The sequence below is a fragment of the Lichenostomus cassidix genome, chromosome 27, assembly GCF_008360975.1.
Source record: "Lichenostomus cassidix isolate B80296 chromosome 27, HeHo_3.0, whole genome shotgun sequence".
In the NCBI taxonomy this organism is placed as follows: Eukaryota; Metazoa; Chordata; class Aves; order Passeriformes; family Meliphagidae; genus Lichenostomus; species Lichenostomus cassidix.
The window spans coordinates 3,117,795-3,136,031 of NC_139507.1; the positions used below are offsets into that span (position 1 = coordinate 3,117,795).

Consider the following 18,237-nt stretch of genomic DNA (forward strand, 5'->3'; position numbering starts at 1 on the left):
ACAATCTTAGTAATGGCAAAGACCCGCGGGGTCACACCTCAGTTCAGGGATCTGGATGTATTGCCTGTGGATACTCCCTTTTCTGTCATCTCTTCATCTACCATCACCACAAACTGAGGAAGCATGGACAGCAATTAAAGCAATTGAAAAAGAACTTCAGGTCCTTCATACACTGCAGGTGACACCCACCCATGTGTCATGCACACACAGGGGACACTGAGCAGGCCTGAGCTTTGCAGTGTGAGCAACTCAACTTCTTCTTTTTATATGACCAGAGGAATTTAAGCCATAAATAGGGAATTAAACTGATGGGGGAATTACCTCAGTGATTTTGGAAATCTCACAGTAAAGCAGGTATTAGAGCTGTGCCAGGTGACCAACATCCATACCAGAGCATCCCTGGTCTGTTCACTACTACAGTCACAACCATTCACACTTTTCAGGAGTGAGAAATTCTATTAGTTTCCCATTTTTCGTTTCACGAGCTGTACCATAGCATGTGATATAAAAATGGTTATTTGACTAAGAATAAAATAAATACAAATTAATAAAAGATAAAAGGCACTTTGATGTTATAAATACCAATGTTTCTTCTTTGTACATAATCTAGGGCAACTTTTTTTCTCGACTTGTTGCAAAGTTTGCATCATACAAAAAGCTGATGACTCATAAAACACTATTTTACTTTTTGGAATAAGCTGCTGACATGTAAAGTATCTTCCTTGTGAACTGGGATTTCTAGAGGGAAACTGCCTATGGGCTATTTAATCTTGGCATAAACAGCCAGACTAGCCAGCCCCGTGGGAAGAAGAAACTCCCCACAGGTGACACCCCCTTTGGAAGGTATAAATGGAGACTTGCGGCAGCCGCCAGCCTGCAGTCGGACTCAGTATCACGCTCTGCATCTTGCTTTGGGCTGTGGGTTGGCGCTGCAGCTGGGCCTCACCATGAGCTGTAGTATTAAGCAGACAACTGGCTCTCTCAGGGGCAGGACCAGCGGTGGCAGCTGTGTGATTGGTGGTGGTGGTGGTGGTGGCGGAGCGCGGATCTCCTCCGTCTCCTCTGGAAGATACACGACTTGTGGGATGGGCGGTAGCCGAGGGTTTTCTGGGAGAAGCTACTGTGGTGGTGTGAATTACGGAGGAGGACTGAGCACTGGCAGTGTGGTCGGTGGAAACTACGGAGGTGGCTTAGGAGCCGCTGTCCTTGGAGGATGTCCAGGCATGGGATTCAGTGGTGGCAGTGCTCGCTTTGGCGGTGGCATGGGAGGTGGCATGGGTATGGGTCTCGGTGGAGGTGGTTTTGCTGGTGATGGCATTCTTCTTTCTGGTGACGAGAAGGTCACCATGCAAAACCTGAACGACCGCCTGGCTTCTTACCTGGACAAGGTGAGGTGCCTGGAACAAGAGAATGCTGACCTGGAGTGCAGGATCAGGGAGTGGTACGCCAAGCAGGGCCCTTTTTGTGAGCCACGGGACTACAGCTGCTATTACAAAGAAATAGAAGATCTTCAGAACCAGGTAACATCTCTTCTCAGCTACTTTCTCCTTTGCAAGGCTCTCTCTGGTGCTGGTTCAAAACTCAGTGCGTTATCGGGAGTAACAAATCATGGTTGTAAAATCCTTATTGCAAACAGCCATTACAACATCTGTCTGTGGAAAGCCCAGAGCTCAGAGGTAAAACTAGAGGGTTCAGGCTGTTTCTGCTGCTTTTATTCATCAGATATATTGAAGGGGAAAATGTTACTTCATGGAATGCATTGGGATGGGCTCAATAGTCTCTTTGAATTCAGTTTGTGCTAAGGTGGTCAAATAGATATATGGCAAGAACTAAAAGATAAATAAATTATGGATCATATTAATTTGTCTGAATTTATATTATTCTCATCAGTCTTGCAGAATTCCAGTTAAATGTTATTTCCTTTTATTATTAGTTTATTCTTTCATGTAGAATTGGGAAATATAGGACATCTAATTAAAACGAAGAAAAAAGAGAACATTGCCATAACACATTTGGAATGGGCAATTTAAAATGAAAAATATTTGCAAAGTGTTTGGCAAAAATTTAGGATGTCAATGCACAAAAAATAAAGAGAAAAGAATCCAGGAAAGGGACAGAATGGGACAGGCTTGTCATTAATTCTTGAAATAAAACTTCAAATCTTATAAGGTTTAGATTTAAGAGGCTGAGGTTGGTTGTGGCAGGTGCTGGACAGTAATAACATTTCCTGGACTCTCTGCACCTGAATCACAAAGTTTATCATTTTCATACCTTCACTGCATTTCTCTGAACATCCCTGTGAGTGCTGCACCCCTCAGCTCCCCATCCCTGCTACTCAGGATTTTTAAAAAAGAGTGGGAGAAAGAGGGTCTTGTTGCACCAGGCAGAGGGTGCCCTTGAACTGAAGGCCATGGAACAGAGCCCAAGAGCAACTGTTCTTTTTCCAGATTGTCTGTGCAACCATAGACAACAACAAGATCATTCTGAACATCGATAACAGCAGGATGACAGCCGACGACTTCCGAGTGAAGTGAGTATCCCGGGCTGTCCCCTCCCCTGTCACCACCCTCAGGGCTCTCAGCAGCTCTCCTGTGACCCAGGACAGGCTGGAGGCTGTGCAGAAGAACTTCCACATTCAATGCCTCTAGAGTTGCCCTAATAAGGGGCAGTTCCAGGAGGGGAAGTTTGGGATGCCAAGCTGCTTTTGAGTGGAGATTAAAGGAAGCAGAAGGGATCTGCAGACCAGGAGCAGTGGGGGTTCAGCCAAGCTGCTGTTCCAGCATGTGCTGTCTTTCAGAGGGGAAGGTTTTGTCTTTTCCTGTCAGAGCTCAGAAACACTGGTGGTGTCAGACACTGACTGCTCTTTCCCTTTTGCTTCCTCCCTTGCAGGTACGAGACGGAGCTGGCCCTGCGCCAGAGTGTGGAGGCCGACATCAACGGGCTGCGCCAGGTGCTGGACCAGCTGACGCTGTGCAGGTCTGACCTGGAGGCACAGCTGGAGTCGCTGCGGGAGGAGCTCTGCTGCCTGAAGAAGAACCATGAGGAGGTAGGTCCTGCCCCTCTCCTGTACAAAGCATTCACTCCTGTTGGATCCATCACCCTGGGGTGCTCCTGAGGAGGGCAAGTGGTTGATGAAGACCATGGTGTGGCCTGGGAGCTGTGAAGGTCTGGCAGAGAGGGGCTCTGCAGGCTCTGCCCCCTGTGGGGAATCTTGTCTCCCTCAGTTCTTTCCTTCTATTTAAAACCTGACCTGATCTGGGTGGTGTTTCCAGGAAATGTGCTGTCTGAGGAAGCAATCGACTGGAGATGTGAGCGTGGAGGTCAATGCCTGCCCTGGCCCAGACCTGAGGAAGATCCTGGAGGAGATGAGGTGCCAGTATGAGACGCTGATTGAACGTAACCGCAAAGAAGTTGAGGATTGGTACGAGTGCAAGGTGAGTAAATTCCCACAGCTCTGACTTTCCCTGGCTAACACCCAGGCAGTGTCCCACAGGGATTTATTGCATGTTAAAATCACACAACAGACTGTAAGAACATTTAGTGTTGGTTCACACTGACCAAGTGACACAAGGGAGGGACACCGCCACTCTGTGTCCTTGTCATGGGCTGAGGGAAGCACTGCATGTTGGTGGGATTTGAGGCAGTAAGTAGTCAGAGAACTGGCAGCAGCACTATTTAGAAGAGCAAGAGGAATGAATGAGCAGCCAGGTTTACACTCCCATTAGGATGAGTGTTTTCACTCAAACCTTTCTCATTTTATGTCTGCAAACTTCTCTGCTCTGTCCTTAATATTTGATCCAACTTACATTGCACATTCCCTGAAGCTCTTTATCCTGGATTGATGATTTCAGATTGAGGAGGTGAATCGGGAGGTTATTACAAGTGGTCAGGAGGTGGAGACCTGCAACAACCAGGTGACTGAACTGAGACGCCAATTGCAAGCCCTGGAAATTGATCTTCAAGCTCAGCTCAGCCAGGTAGGTGATGAGCTGCTGCAAACCTCAGCCATCTCACAAAAGTCGTAGCTAAATGCAGTGTTTCTCCTGCCTGTATTTGTCTGATGACCGATGTCACTCCTCAGAGGGACAACCTGGAGTCCTCGCTGGCGGAGACAGAGTGTCGCTACAACAACCACCTGGGTGAGCTGCAGAGCCAGATCACCTGCGTGGAGCAGCAGCTGGCTGACCTGCGGGCAGAGATGGAGTGCCAGAACCAAGAGTACAAGATCCTGCTGGACGTCAAGTGCCGCCTGGAGCAGGAGATCCACACATACCGCTGCCTGCTGGAGGGCGGCCAGCAGGACCTTATGTAAGTGGGCTTGAGACACACCAAGAAAATACAATAAAATACCTGTGTCCTGCTTATTTCAACATAAGAGCAAAGTGAAGGAGCTGCCGAGCTCCTTTTCCCTTACTGACCTATTTGGCCTGCTTGGGGTCATGGTGGTGACCTGTTTACACCCCTGTGGCAGCTGCTGCCACAAGGAGAATGCCACAAGGTCACTGCAACATTCTGCCAATTTTCTGCCAAAAAGGGAAACAGACTGAGAGCAGCAGGGACACTGAAAATCTGTAGCTCTAGTTTATCTGTCTTTTTCCTCACAAAAATGTTATTTTCCTGTCCCCTCAGTCAGCAAGGAGGAATTGGTCAGTCTTCTGGTCTAGGAGGAGGAGTTGCAAGAAGCAGTGGGATAGGAGGAGGAGGCATCATTAGGACAAGCCACACTTACACTTCGTCTGCCCAGATCCCATCCTGTGGAGCTGCGGAGATCCAAGGTAAGAACTGTCCCACTCTAAACATTTCCACAGTCTTCTCTGCTCTAATGCAACACTGACAGCCTGGAAGAAAGATCTTTCCCACGTAGCTTACAGGTGCTACTTGAAAGTTTTATTGTGGGCCCCTTGGGAAATACAGGACAGGAGCCACAGAGGAGTGGCTGAGAGGAGAGCTTTTGGGAGCTGGTACTCTGCTGAGATGCATGAGAACTGCCAAAGGGAGGAGGGGAAGAGGGATAGAAGGGAGAGGGACAGAGCAAGCAGGCAGTCAAGCCATGGAGAAAGGACTGATGTGAAATGTGGGACAAAGGAAAGAGCAGGAGAAAGAAAAGTACTCAGAAATCAGGTGGGCAGGAAAAAGCAAGAATCGTAGGAATACTGGCAGATTACCACTAGCCCTAATTCAAGGGGAGACTTAAGGACAAACTTAAAAGGAAAAGAAGAAATATAGGACAGTTGTTCCAGGAGAATGATGTGAGCAGGCCATTGCTCTGGCATGGACCCTAATGCCATTCCTTCATCCAGATCGCTGCTGAAGCAGTGTCTGCAGCTTCCACCTTTTGGTATTTTGATGCAGCCCATGCTGCAGCCAGTGATAGATCCATCTGCCTGGCTGGCAGGAGCTGTCAGATCTTCCCAGGAAGGGGCAGTATTTATCTGAAATTCTAATTGAATTGGCTTGTGAAATGATCACGTGTAGGGAATGACAGTGTGGGAAAGAATCTATTTTTGCTATAAACACAGTAATGTTTCCTTTGATCTCTCCAGTGCCTTGCCGAAGGATTTGTGATTAAGCAGAGAAATGAGAATATGCAACAAGAGAAGCCTGAAGCAGAGCTACAGATGAAGAGAGAGAATATTTACTGCATGTGTCTGCGGAGAGCACGGAGTGTGCTCATCTGTGTCGCTCAGCCGTGCTAGGCAATGTGTCAGAGGGATTGAGCAGAGCATTGGGCCACATTCTGCTTAATTTTGCTATTTGCTTTTTCAGTCTGTGTTGCTGTGTGTGGCCCAGCACCACTACTATTGCGTTGTGGTGCTGGGCCACAACTCCAGATATTGCTGGAGTCAGCCAGGGCTATGATCACTTATGTGCCTGCTGGTGAAAATTGTCGCTAATAAAACTTTGCTTTTGCCTGATGCAATCAAGAACCTGTGTCTGAAACTGAGTTCCTTTAGTTCTGTTCATGATGCTGATCCATGAACAAGGGCACCTGAACTGGTCAGGATCATCCTGCACTGGGAACAAAGCTGCTTTGCCAGTGGGAGCCAGAGAATGGCCTCACTGACCTGGCAGGTCTTGTCCAGCTCCACCTTGTTGTCACAGCCTGGGGGAGATGTTGCCTGTTCCTGTGTGACACCTGCCCTGACCCCCATGGACAGGCAGGTCAGGCAGGGCCTGTGTCCTTTCCACACAGCATTGGGCTAAAACATGGTTTTAGAAGAGTTTCGAAAGTCAGTGATGGAACATCTGGAGACAATTTGGTTGTTGTGGCAACACTCTGTCTCTGCCAGCGAGGACTCCAGGTTGTCCCTCTAAGGAGTGACATGGGACACTCATCTGGAGACATCTGGGGCCAAATTTGCCTTGGCCCCAGTTTAGTGCTGACAGATCTGTGCTGAGCCCTCTCATGCTCCATCCCCCAGCCTGGGGACTGTTGAGGATGAAATCTTGGTCTCCAGAACTGATTCAGTTTCTGCTGACATGGCTTATATTCCAACCTATCCCTTTCATTTTATAGGAATCTTCACATTGGGAACAGGACTGGAGGCAAAATCTTTATCTCTTTTCACATAGTGACTGAGTCATTAACTGGTCATCCTCTGATTGCCAAGAGTTTCAACCGGAACATCAGGAATGGTTGGAAGATCATCTTTATGTTAAACACACCTTGTCTGGGGAGCTGAGGAGGGCAGGGTGGGACCTGAAAAAGTGCAGCTTAACAGAGAATAGAATGGAGAAAAAAGCCAGGTAGGGCCTTTGGACACCCAGAGCCACACAATTGTCACAGGCAAGGCAGGTTGCTCCCTCCTTGACCTCGACCAGCAGCTGTGTAGCTGGTGCTGAGCTGGTTTGTCCTGGCACTGACCTGCCAGAGCAGCTGTGGGCCATGGTGAGCTGGCAGAGTCCCCCTGCATTTGGAGAACTGGCAGTTCAAAGTATTACAAGAGTATTTTGAAGATTAAATTGTTGGTCCAGAAAGCCAAGCAGTGGTGGTTTTGACTGGCTGTTACAGAGTCACGTTCACCTGTGAGATGACCTAGTAAAGCAAAATTCCTGGTTATTCTTTTTCCATCAAAGGCTGGAGGTCATGCAGCAGCCAGGGTCAGGGCAGGAGGACAACAAGTACAATGACAGAACCACTTCAGCACTGTACATACAGTACAGTGTGGCACACTTTTCAATCACCAGTTTTTCATAGAGACACCAACTTCTCTGTTGATACAGAAATAGGCTTAACATGGTAGCAAGTGCCTGAAGAAGCTCAACAACTAATGTCTCAGGGAACTGGTGAAAGGTGCCCTTCACCTGTTGTAAGAGGCCACAGAGAGAAGACGTCTCCATGATATTTCTTTATTTCATGTACCAGACACTACATTTAATAGTATTCATGGGTAGGACAAGATAAGGCAGCACTGGAACATCTTCAATGACTCAGAAGAGTGGCCAAAGGTAGAAGTTTTCAAACCAAGACTAAATTAAGTCTTATTTAAAGCTCCGTTCCAGCTCTACAGGAAGTCCCAGACTTGATGCAGAATTCTTTCAGTTGACATGTATGGCCAGTGCTTCACAAAGAGATCAAAAGAGATACATATCATGCCTATAATGCAAAATTTCCTTGTGTTGGCCTACAACGGATATCCCAGCTGTTCTCAGAGCTCTGGCTGAGAATTTGAAAAGCAAATTCTTCCCTTTTCCATTCCCATTGTCTCCTCCTGCCTTGTTCAGTGCACAGACAAGACAGTGCAATGTGAGATAACCCACTGCTGCCCTTTCTGGCCTTAATCCTTCCCAATCTATGAGTCCTCATACTCTTGTTTCTAAAAATATAAAGAAAATGCACTGAGACTCCTCCAGTTTCCAGTCTTCTGGAAACTTTCAGCTACCTATGGTATGTAAAAGCTTTCCAGTTTCTTCTGGCAGTCCCAGCTGATTCCCACCAGCTCTGGGCTGGTTCCTCCTGTTGCAAACTGCTACTGACATCTAGCTGCTCCTCTGGATTCCCTGGGCTCCTATCAAAGACCTTCCCACCCTTCCCACCACGTTCAGCAGGTCCAAAGCATGCACTTTCACAAAGGAGCTGTCCTGAATTCCTGAGAGGTGAAAGAGACCTAATAACATGGCCAGAAAGACTCTAATGATCCAGACATAATGAATGTGCCTCTGGAAAGCCCCTGGGGGGTACAGCCTCAGCTCCTGGGACGCTGTGATGTTGTTTGTGGACCTATGAGTTGGGATGAGGCTAGAAGGCAGCTCAGAAAAGGCAGCTTGTGATTAACAATTCCCCAGCAGAAAACACCCTGGAAACACTTCATTTATTACAGACCTGCAAATTATGGAGCTGCAAATCTTGGAAACTATATTTCCATATAATTTCCCTATTTCTTTGTGCTGATGAGACAGACCCAGGAAGCTTATGAGTTCAAGTAACTGAATGAAAACAGGAGGGAAAGCTTTATTTAATTTTTTAAGGTCTCAGAACAATTACTTAAGTTTGACTTAGTTTAAGTAGTGCCCTCATTTCCTGAAGATGAACAGGAAAAATAGCAAGATAGAGGGAAGTGTGTGCAGAGCGAGGTTCCTGGGCACAGGTGGCTGCTGCAGGCACACAGAGGTGTGAGAGGCGGAGGGGACTGAGGTGTCTCAGAGGAGCAGGAGCGTCCCCAGGGTGCAGACACCCTCCACTCCCACGGAGTACAAGTCATCCTGTGTTTCTGCCTGCGCTACACTGATGTGACTGATAACTGCGGAGCTGGGGAAGGAATGTGTGCTCACTCAGGAGAGATGCTTGCTGCAGACAGCTGTTGGGAAATTCCTGAGGAATCATCTGCAGACCAGGAGAAGCTTCCAGCGACGCAGCTTACAGCAGTTTCGGTTCGCTCCTGCCACCACACCCTGACTGCCAATTATGTTCTCCAGTCCCAGGAATGAAATCCAGTGATTCCTTCCTATGCACAATAACTTTATTAGAGCTTTTATCTATTCTGAGATTTGTGTCTGTTTTGGGCCAGAGGGAGGCCCAGTGTGTCACACAGGGCAGGCTGACATGCAGGCACCATGTCTGGGTCCAGCTGCAGCTCTGCCAGCGGCAAGCACTTTGTCTTTGAATAAATCACTTTGGGAAGCCTCTCCACACCCATCTCGAGCCTGCTGGAGATATCACTGGAATGCTTCTGCCTTTCATGGCATGGATAAGGAACATCCAAGGCGGCAGGGATAAGTGGAGACATCTTTTCAATAGAAATAAGAATAAGAGCAATAAAGTGATGAGTAAATCCATGAATAGTGGGATAATCCAGTCCTTCAGTAAATGAGATCATTTACCTGCCATAACAATAGCTATTCCAATCCACAATCCTGACACCGAGTGAGAATTTCAGTCCTTCAGTAAATGAGATAATCTACCTATCATAGTAATAGCTATTCCAATCCACAATCCTGACACTGAGTGAGGATTTCAGCAAGAGTTTGAACTCACTTTTCCTGGCTGAAGGAGATTTGGAGAATTTCTTACAATGAACAATTGGCTTCAGAAAGCCATGGAATGCCTGTCCCTTGCTCCATGGCCACTGGAAAAGGGGCTCCCTAGGGAGAAGGCCAGTGCTCTGCAGTCTCAGCAAAGCATCTCATGAAAAGCAGCTCAGCCTGAATTTTCATGTCAAAAGTGTGAAAGGATTCTTACTTTTTATTTTCCTTGTCTAGTTAAGATTTGAAAACATTACTGACAGAGACCCTCTGGTTTGTACCAAATCCAGCTTCTCCAGCCCACGTAGAACTGCACAGGGCAGTGACTGCTCCACAGCTCTATCAGCAATTCTGTCTTTATATGTCACAAGACAGAAATCTCAAAGGTCTGATTAAAACACAGCATGTATTGACAAAGAAATTTGCCACAGGATGTTCCCACTTCCATCCACTTCCATCCTTTCCCAGCAACAATTACAATCCATAATGAGGAGAAGTGCAGAAATTATCTTTCACTGAACAACAGGAAATATTTAAAGCACTTTTACCTTCCTTTACACTCTCCACATAATAAAACAAATCCTTTGTGAATTACTGGAGAGCCACAATCATATATGAAGAACCTTTCATCCCTGTCCATTAAGAGATCCCTCCTCGGTCTCACTTGTCTCGCAGCACAGTGTTTCAGATTTGTCATTTTGCCAGTGGAGAGATTTAAAGGTTAATCTCTGTGTCTCTGATCTTTTCAGAGTTCTTACATCATTCCTGATACATCATTCGAGAAGCAAACGTAGTATTTCTTGTTTCTTTTTCATCTTACTTATTCCAACCTCAGCAGCTTGCATGAAAACTGCTTATTCAACTCAAAATAAAATGAAAATAAATTAATGAGAGATAAAGAGCTCTTTGATGCAATAACCTTTAATGATTTCTTCCTGGTATGTAATTTAGGACAGTGTTTTTCCTGGCTTAATGCTGTAAGTTTGCATCATAAACAAAAAGCTGATGATTCATAAAACATTATTGCTAATGTATTTTTGAAATTAGCAAGAGACATGTAAAGTATCTTCCTTGTCTACCAGGCTTCTTGAAAGGAAACTTCCCTTTGAGAAATTATTCTTGGCACCAATGGCTGGAGTAGCCAGCCTTATGGGAAGAAGAAGCAGTTGGTGACACCCACTGTGGAAGATATAAATAGGGATCGGCGGCCACGGACAGCTCGCAGTCTGATTTCGTATCAAGCTGTGCATCTTGCTTTGGGCTTCTGCTTGCATTTCCAATCCCTGTCGCCATGAGTTGCAACATTAAGGAGACTATTACTGTGTCTAGCAAAGGCAGGAGCAGTGGTGGCAGCTGTATCATTGGTGGTGGTGGTGGAGCACGGATTTCTTCCTATGGCATAGGCAGTGGCAGAGGTTTTTCTGGAAGGAGCTACTGCGGTGGAGTGAATTATGGAGGGGGCCTGAGTGTTGGTAGCATGGCTGGTGGGAGCTATGGAGGCGGCAACTGCTATGGCAATGGCCTTGGGTTTGGCCTCGGAGGCGGTGTGGTTGTTGGTGGTCTTGGTGGCGACTGCTTGCTTTCATCCTGCGATGAGAAGGTCACCATGCAAAACCTCAATGACCGCCTGGCTTCCTACCTGGACAAGGTGAAGTGCTTGGAGAAGGAGAATGCTGAGCTGGAGTGCAGGATCAGAGAGTGGTATGCAACACAGGGGCTCTCCTGCGAGCCCCGTGACTACAGCTGCTACTACAAAGAGATTGAAGATCTTCAGAACCAGGTAATCCCCCCTCGGGTTGTTCCTCCCCTTTTGAAAGCTTGCTGCTGAATTTCTGGGTTGTTTTCTCCCCTGCTGAAATCTTACTGCTAAATTTCTGGGTTGTTCCTCCCCTATTGAAAACTTGTTGCTGAATTTGTGTTTAGAACCTATTGCAGTTATTGGAGGAAACTTTGGAAGCAGAAGTTTTGGCAAATTCCCCTATGACATTGCTGAGTGTGGGAGCACATCAAGGATGGGTACTGCAAGGTGATAAGGGTGGGGGAATGCACTGAAAAAGGAAAAGGATGCTTTAGTACATTGTGTTTTGACTATACAACTGTAAATGTGATATTACCGATGTGCTCTGAGGAAATGCAGTGGTGTCAGCCCCACAGGAAAAGCAAAGCGAGCTATGGAACAAATGAAAACATATGCATCTAATGCTTTATCAAATGAAATGTTATAAATCCTAAGCGAGAAAAGCTGAGAATTGAAACTGATTGTTACAGTGGCACACACAGCCTTGTACTAGAAAGTCCAAAGCGAAACTTATGGCTGATCCTAAGGCTTAAAGACACCGTCCCACCATCTTCCCTAAAGATTCTTAAATCTGAAGCCTAGGACATGCCAGCTTGAATGTCAGTTGAGATTTAGTATCTTAAGAAAGGTTCTTTGGGTTGACTTCATGAAGCATCTTTGGAATTTGCCTTCAGATCTTGAAAGTGGGAAGTCCCATCTCACAACTCTTTAATTCTCTACATGGTTGATCTCTTTTCTTTACTGACTGTGACTAAAGGAGGCTAAGCCACCTCCTTCAACGTCTCTGCTCAAGGGACAAGTTACTTAAGTAACAATGTAACAGAAGAAGGGAATTGTGAGGAGTTACTACCTAACTGCAATGTAGAAAGACCTATAGAGTAGAACAGGGGAGAAAGAGACATCTCTCATGGTCTGCTGTTTTCCAGATCGTCTGCGCAACCATTGATAACAACAAGATCATCCTGGACATTGATAACAGCAGGATGGCTGCTGATGACTTCCGCGTGAAGTGAGTGCCCCTTATGAACCTGCTGCCTCCCCCCTGCTCCTTTCCACCTCCTTAGGAGGCTTACAGCCCTAATTACAGAGGCTCCAGACACGTCTCCCCACACCACTGCGGTAGGGGAGGATGATGAAAGGCATTTTGCTCCTGGTCACCAACGCTCCCTTAATTAGTGTTCTCGGTTTAAAAATTTAGCAACAGTGTTTGTGGTGAGGTTGGGGACGGGCACCTCAGGGAGTGGCCCATTTTCACCCCAGACCAGTGCAGATGGGATCAACAAAGCAGAAACGCAGCTGAATAAGTGATACCAAATATACAGTGAGCAGGAGCAGGGAAAAAAGATGAGGAAGGAAAACTTTTCCGTAACAGACCTTAAGCGGTGCAGAAATCCAAGGCATGGTACATTCAGCTTGGGCAGCAAAATGCAGGTCAAAGCATGGAGCTGGGAAAGGAAATCTTGGCAGATCAGATCTTGGCAAACAGAGCCCATGTAGGACGTTCCCATCCTGAATCTGTGCTTTCTGGCACAACCCAGGTACGAGACAGAGCTGGCCCTGCGCCAGAGTGTGGAGGCCGACATCAACGGGCTGCGCCAGGTGCTGGACCAGCTGACACTGTGCAGGTCTGACCTGGAGGCACAGCTGGAGTCGCTGCGGGAGGAGCTCTGCTGCCTGAAGAAGAACCACGAAGAGGTAGGTCCTGCACACCTTACGAGCACCATGGCCATGGCAGAAAATTTTGCCACTGTGCTTGGAATTTAACAGATTATCCACCTTCAGATAACAGCTTCCCCACCAAACTTTCTGGGGCTCAGGCCCCTCTGTCTCAGGAGGGAAGGGAGCTCTGGCAGGGGCAGCTGCTGCTGCCAGGGTTGTGTTAACCCTGGGAGTGCCAGAGGGGGGAAAGCTGCTGCTGACTCCAGCAGATGAAGAAAGAAATTAGCCAACAGATTTGTTGGGAAAGCACTTGCACCATCCTCCAGTGCCTTTTACAGCCACAGCAGGGAGGAAACTCTCACAAGGAGGGCAGTTCTTGGCCACTGAGCTCTGCTCTTATCTGCTGCCTTCCAAAAACCAGTATGGTCTGATCTGGGACTTTTTTCCAGGAAATGAATTGCCTGAGGAAACAATCAACTGGAGACGTGAGTGTGGAGGTCAATGCATGCCCTGGACCAGATCTCAGGCAAATCTTGGAGGATTTGAGATGCCAGTATGAAACACTGATAGCGCGCAACCGGAAGGAAGTCGAGGATTGGTACGAGTGCAAGGTAAGCGACACACTTTTGCTGCAAACCAGACTGACACACACAGCCCCAGGCTCAGGAGCCTTTCAGCGACCAGACATGGAGACAATAAGCAGTTCTTCCTTCTCAGAAAAGCCCGAGAGCAGCACTTATTATACCCTGTGTTTCACAGAAGCCACAGGCCTGTCTGACCAGTTTGTTTTGTCCCATCTGGAAAAGCAGTATTTGCCACAAGGCCTTGTGGTGTGTTGTTGGAACAGAGATATTCCACATTTGGATTAAAGAGATTTAATAGCCATGAGGTTAATGGGATTTGTAAAACGAACAAGCAGTAGAGCTGGTGGGGAACGCCCTGTGCACAGAGAACCTGCCCTGCTCCCTGTTTCCTTTTGCTGAACACTTACCATGCTCGGCTCCTGTGAACGCAAATCCAGTGTGCCCAGATATTCCCTGAAGCTCTTTATCCTGGATTGATGATTTCAGATTGAGGAGGTGAATCGGGAGGTTATTACAAGCGGTCAGGAGGTGGAGACGTGCAACAACCAGGTGACTGAACTGAGACGCCAATTGCAAACCCTGGAAATCGATCTTCAAGCTCAGCTCAGCCAGGTGGGTGATGAGCTGACTCACAGCTCCGACTGGTCACTGCTGGGTTTCTTAGCATGAACAGCCAGACTCGCCAACCAGCACAATGGTGGTGAATGGCTTGTTCATTTTTGGATTGGAAATAACAAACTCCAGGGCGACACTTAAATGACTGTTATTTTTTTGCTTGTCTTATCAGAGAAATAACTTGGAATCATCTCTTGCTGAAACTGAGTGCCAGTACAACACCCTCCTCGGTGAGCTACAGAACCAGATCACATGCGTGGAGCAGCAGTTGGCTGAAATTAGAGCAGAAATAGAGTGCCAGAACCAAGAGTACAAGACCTTACTGGACGTCAAGTGCCGCCTGGAGCAGGAGATCCAGACCTACCGGTGCTTGTTGGAAGGAGGACAGCAGGACCTCATGTAAGTACCTCTCTAGATCCACTAGAGCATAAATGAAAATGTCAAGGATCTGGGTGTATCCCACCATTACAAACTGGGGATACAACCTGGTATTTAGTCCTTTTTAATGCTTTCTCTGAGATGAAAATGTTGCCTCATGAGCAACTTCCTTGTGATGAACATTCCAGTCAGAACTAAATATCAGTCCTCGGGATACGCAAAGCAGAACACCAAATCTGTTAACTGCTGTTGATGACACTGTCACTCCTGGCATTATGTCATCATTGGTGACAGTCCCTTTTCTATAGTGAGATGGATGAGAACTTTCCATGCCAAGGGGGACGGCAAATGCAAAGAAACTGTGAAAGTAGAAGAAAATGTAATGTAAAGTACCGTAACCCCTATAAAGGCCATAGTTTGAGGCTTTGTGTCATTTAGTCAGTCAGCAGTGACACATAAAGTTCTAAAATTCCCTATTTCTCTCACCAAATTTATCCCACTAGTCACGGAGGAGGAATCGGAACTGGTGGAGGGGTCATTAGGACGAGCCACACCTACACAACTTCAGCTGCCCACTGCCAGCCCCAGGTCCCACCCTGCAAGACTGGAGACATACAAGGTAAGGGCCATGTTTCCACAGAAGGAAAACTGGCTTTGTTCACTTCCTTGTGCACTAAGGCCAGGAGACAGCACATTTTCAGGACATGTCATTGGCACACTCTCAGTCCCTGTGCACAGGGGTGATCTGTTACAGTGTCATTGAGAAATAGGTTTAAAGAGAGCTTGGACTGAACACGGGGTGCAGGAAGCAAACGGGAGACAAGAGGGAATGGTAGAACGCAGAGGAAAAGGTCCGGGAAATCAGGCATGAAGGGAAGACTTGGAAGAAGAAGTAAAGAAGACAATAGCCAAAACTTAGCAAAAGAGTCTGGAAAGAGGGAAAAGTGGAAGAGTGAAAAGAGTGAAAGGGTAAATCTATAACCTTACAAGTGAAAAGTCCCATTAAAACAAATTATTTAGGGAATTTCTGGGGTTTCCTGGGTGCTGCCAACTTCACTGCTTAGCAGTGCGTTCCAGAAACAAGGGCACCACACACAGCCAATTTCTATTACTTGTGTTGCAATCAAATAATGCTGCTATATTTTCTCTCCAGTGACCTGCAGGAGAATTTGTGATTAAGGAGAAACAGACTGGAAGGTGACAGGGAAACCCACAGACAACCCAGGAACACTCCGTGTTCACTGCACCCTCTGTGCAGAGAAAGTAGAAGTAACTCAGCGACGCTTGGCCACGTAGCTAAAGGGGGTGTCAGGAGCCACCTCCTCTGTTCTGCTCTTCTGTTCTGCAATGCTGTAATCTCTAGAAGTTACCTGAGTTAGTCAGGTCACTTATGTACCTGCTGGTGAAAATTGTCTCTAATAAAACTTTGCTTTTGCCTGATGCAATCAAGAACCTGTGTCTGAAACTGTGTTCCTTTAGAGCACCAGGTGCTGATCCATGAACAAGGGGCACCTGAACTGGTCAGGATCATCCTGCACTGGGAACAAAGCTGCTTTGCCAGTGGGAGCCAGAGAATGGCCTCACTGGCAGGTCTTGTCCAGCTCCTCCCCGTTGTCACAGCCTGAGGCAGATGTTGCCTGCTCCTGTGTGACATGGGAGGAGTCAGACAGGCTAGCGGAGCTGGAGCTCATCAATGAAAGAATAGTGACAGAAATTTCCCTGCCAAGGCTCAGGCTGATGTGTATCCATACACAGGTACTACCTCAGCAGCCCTCTCTGGTGCACAACTCCAGCTGCTCTCCAGATGTGTCAGGTGTTAAAACTGGGAGATGTGCTGGTGCTGGGGAGCACAATGTCTGTCAGTCACATCTCAGCAGGTGTCTCCTGGCCCCACCTGTCTCCCGGACTTGTGCAGTGTGAGCATGTCTGGGTGGTGCTGCCCCTCGGCCGAGTGAATCTCACCTCCTCCAGTGCTTGTCAGCAGAGCAGCACACGCCGAGATGACAAATGCTTTCAGCAACCTCCTCTGCTCTTCCGACAGCCAAGGGATTGTTGGATATCCACAGCTGTATGGAGACACCCACAGGACGGGAAGAGCTGATTGCCTGGAAGCTGTTTTTGTACCTTAAGTGACAGGGTACAAAGATTTCTCACACCTAAACACGCGTCAAATATTTCGGACTCCTTTCCTGAGAAATTAAAAAACATTTGAAATGTAAAGGCAAATTCATTTCCCCAAGCCCCGCTCCTGACTGTGCCACACGTGCAAAAGAGCATTTCTGCCTCTCCTCCGGCCAGTTTCTGTGCTGCAGTAAGCCGGGAACGGTACCGAGTACGAGGAGGGTGGAATTTTGGCTGTGAGGAAGCGGAGAAGGGACAAGAGTGATCCCTGGCGGCCGGGAGGCGGCGGGAACGATCGCTCCCGGAGCGGCCGCGCCCGGACCAGATGCTGATCCCGACAGCGGGGAGGACACTGGAGTCTCCTGCCGGCAGCACTGCACCTTCTTGGGGCCCGGCCAGGGTCTCTCTGCTCTCCCCAGACTCGAATTTCTCCCTGCAGCTGCCCAAACCCTTGAACAAAACCCCGGAGCTGCTGCTCGCTCCTCTCAGCAGAACAGCGTGAATCAGGTCCTCCGGGAGCGAGAGGCAGATCCTCACCGAAACTAAAATCCTGGGAATTTGGCATCTGACTTTTCACCTTCTGCTCCATCGGCACTGCCCCTCTTGTACCACAGAATGAAATACCAACCTGAAGCACATATGAAAATATCTATACTGGGTTGGGTTTGGCTGTTTGTTTTTCCCAGAGGAAAGAGACATTTAAAATACTTACACTGGGTTGGTTTTGTTTTATATTATTTTGCTTTTCCAAGAGGACAGAGGCATGGAACATGTCTGAGAATGCAGGGTAAAACTGGCCAATCCAAAAACTGCCCATTTTGGACCGAGTCTGAAGGAAAGGTTTGCCTCGGTATTGCTATATTTAAAGTCACATAAAAATTTAAGAGCAACTGGAATAATTTGTAATCCTGACTGACGTACAAAAGCTTCTTGTGCTGAAGAACAAGAAAATGGAGAAAGCGCCTGGGAAATCCTGGCAGTTCCCAGCTCTCCCCATCAGGTGTCAGCTGTTCCCACCTGGCAGATCCAAAGGAAACATTGACCTGTCAGTGTTCTGGTCCGGAGTCCCTGTCCTGGCCCGGCCTGTCCAGTCCCTGCTCTGCCCCAGGTATGCAAACACTGTGTTACCTGAGACCAAGGTAAAAAGCAGGGCTCACATTTTCCTAAGAAGCCCAGAGATGCTAAGTTAGTGGAGATGCTAATCCTGACTGTGGCTAAGTGGAAGCAGTTGCTGTTAGCCTATCCAACAGAAGTACAGTGACATGTGATTAAAATAAGATGATATAAAAATGCATTGATCCACAATCTATAGCAATTTCAGCCGTGTCCAGGCCCCCATGCCCTGCAGTGGGGTGGGCACTGTGCCACCGAGCCCTGCGCCCACCATGCAGAGGGATCCTGACACATTTTGCCGTTCACCACACGGGGTATTTGGAGATGCAGGAGCTGAATGATGCGCAGCCCTGGGCAGCAGGTGCTCTCTAGAGGGCACTCGGCTCCCACCGAGCTGCCGAAGGAGTCGAGCGGCAAAGGCAGCGCTGGGGGCTTGGCTCATCCCCTCCCAGCAGAGCCAGCCGGCTGAAGTGTCTGCGGGATGTGCTGGGGAGATCCCAGTGCCGC

The 18,237-nt window shown here is 47.7% G+C and overlaps 2 protein-coding genes across 2 annotated transcripts; both read left to right on the forward strand.

Moving 5' to 3' along the window:
* The first annotated feature begins 897 nt into the window (after window positions 1-897).
* On the forward strand, window positions 898-5,799 carry LOC146426599 (keratin, type I cytoskeletal 19-like). The gene is made up of 8 exons (XM_085083635.1): window positions 898-1,520; window positions 2,448-2,530; window positions 2,890-3,046; window positions 3,273-3,434; window positions 3,852-3,977; window positions 4,082-4,308; window positions 4,630-4,775; window positions 5,544-5,799. Exons 1-8 carry the CDS (start codon window positions 948-950, stop codon window positions 5,567-5,569), a joined length of 1,500 nt encoding a protein of 499 aa, XP_084939761.1. The 5' UTR covers window positions 898-947; the 3' UTR covers window positions 5,570-5,799.
* A 4,873-nt stretch (window positions 5,800-10,672) lies between these two features.
* Window positions 10,673-15,948, forward strand: LOC146426600 (keratin, type I cytoskeletal 19-like). The gene is made up of 8 exons (XM_085083641.1): window positions 10,673-11,242; window positions 12,187-12,269; window positions 12,799-12,955; window positions 13,369-13,530; window positions 13,990-14,115; window positions 14,291-14,517; window positions 15,000-15,115; window positions 15,650-15,948. Exons 1-8 carry the CDS (start codon window positions 10,754-10,756, stop codon window positions 15,673-15,675), a joined length of 1,386 nt encoding a protein of 461 aa, XP_084939767.1. The 5' UTR covers window positions 10,673-10,753; the 3' UTR covers window positions 15,676-15,948.
* Window positions 15,949-18,237: the final 2,289 nt, after the last annotated feature.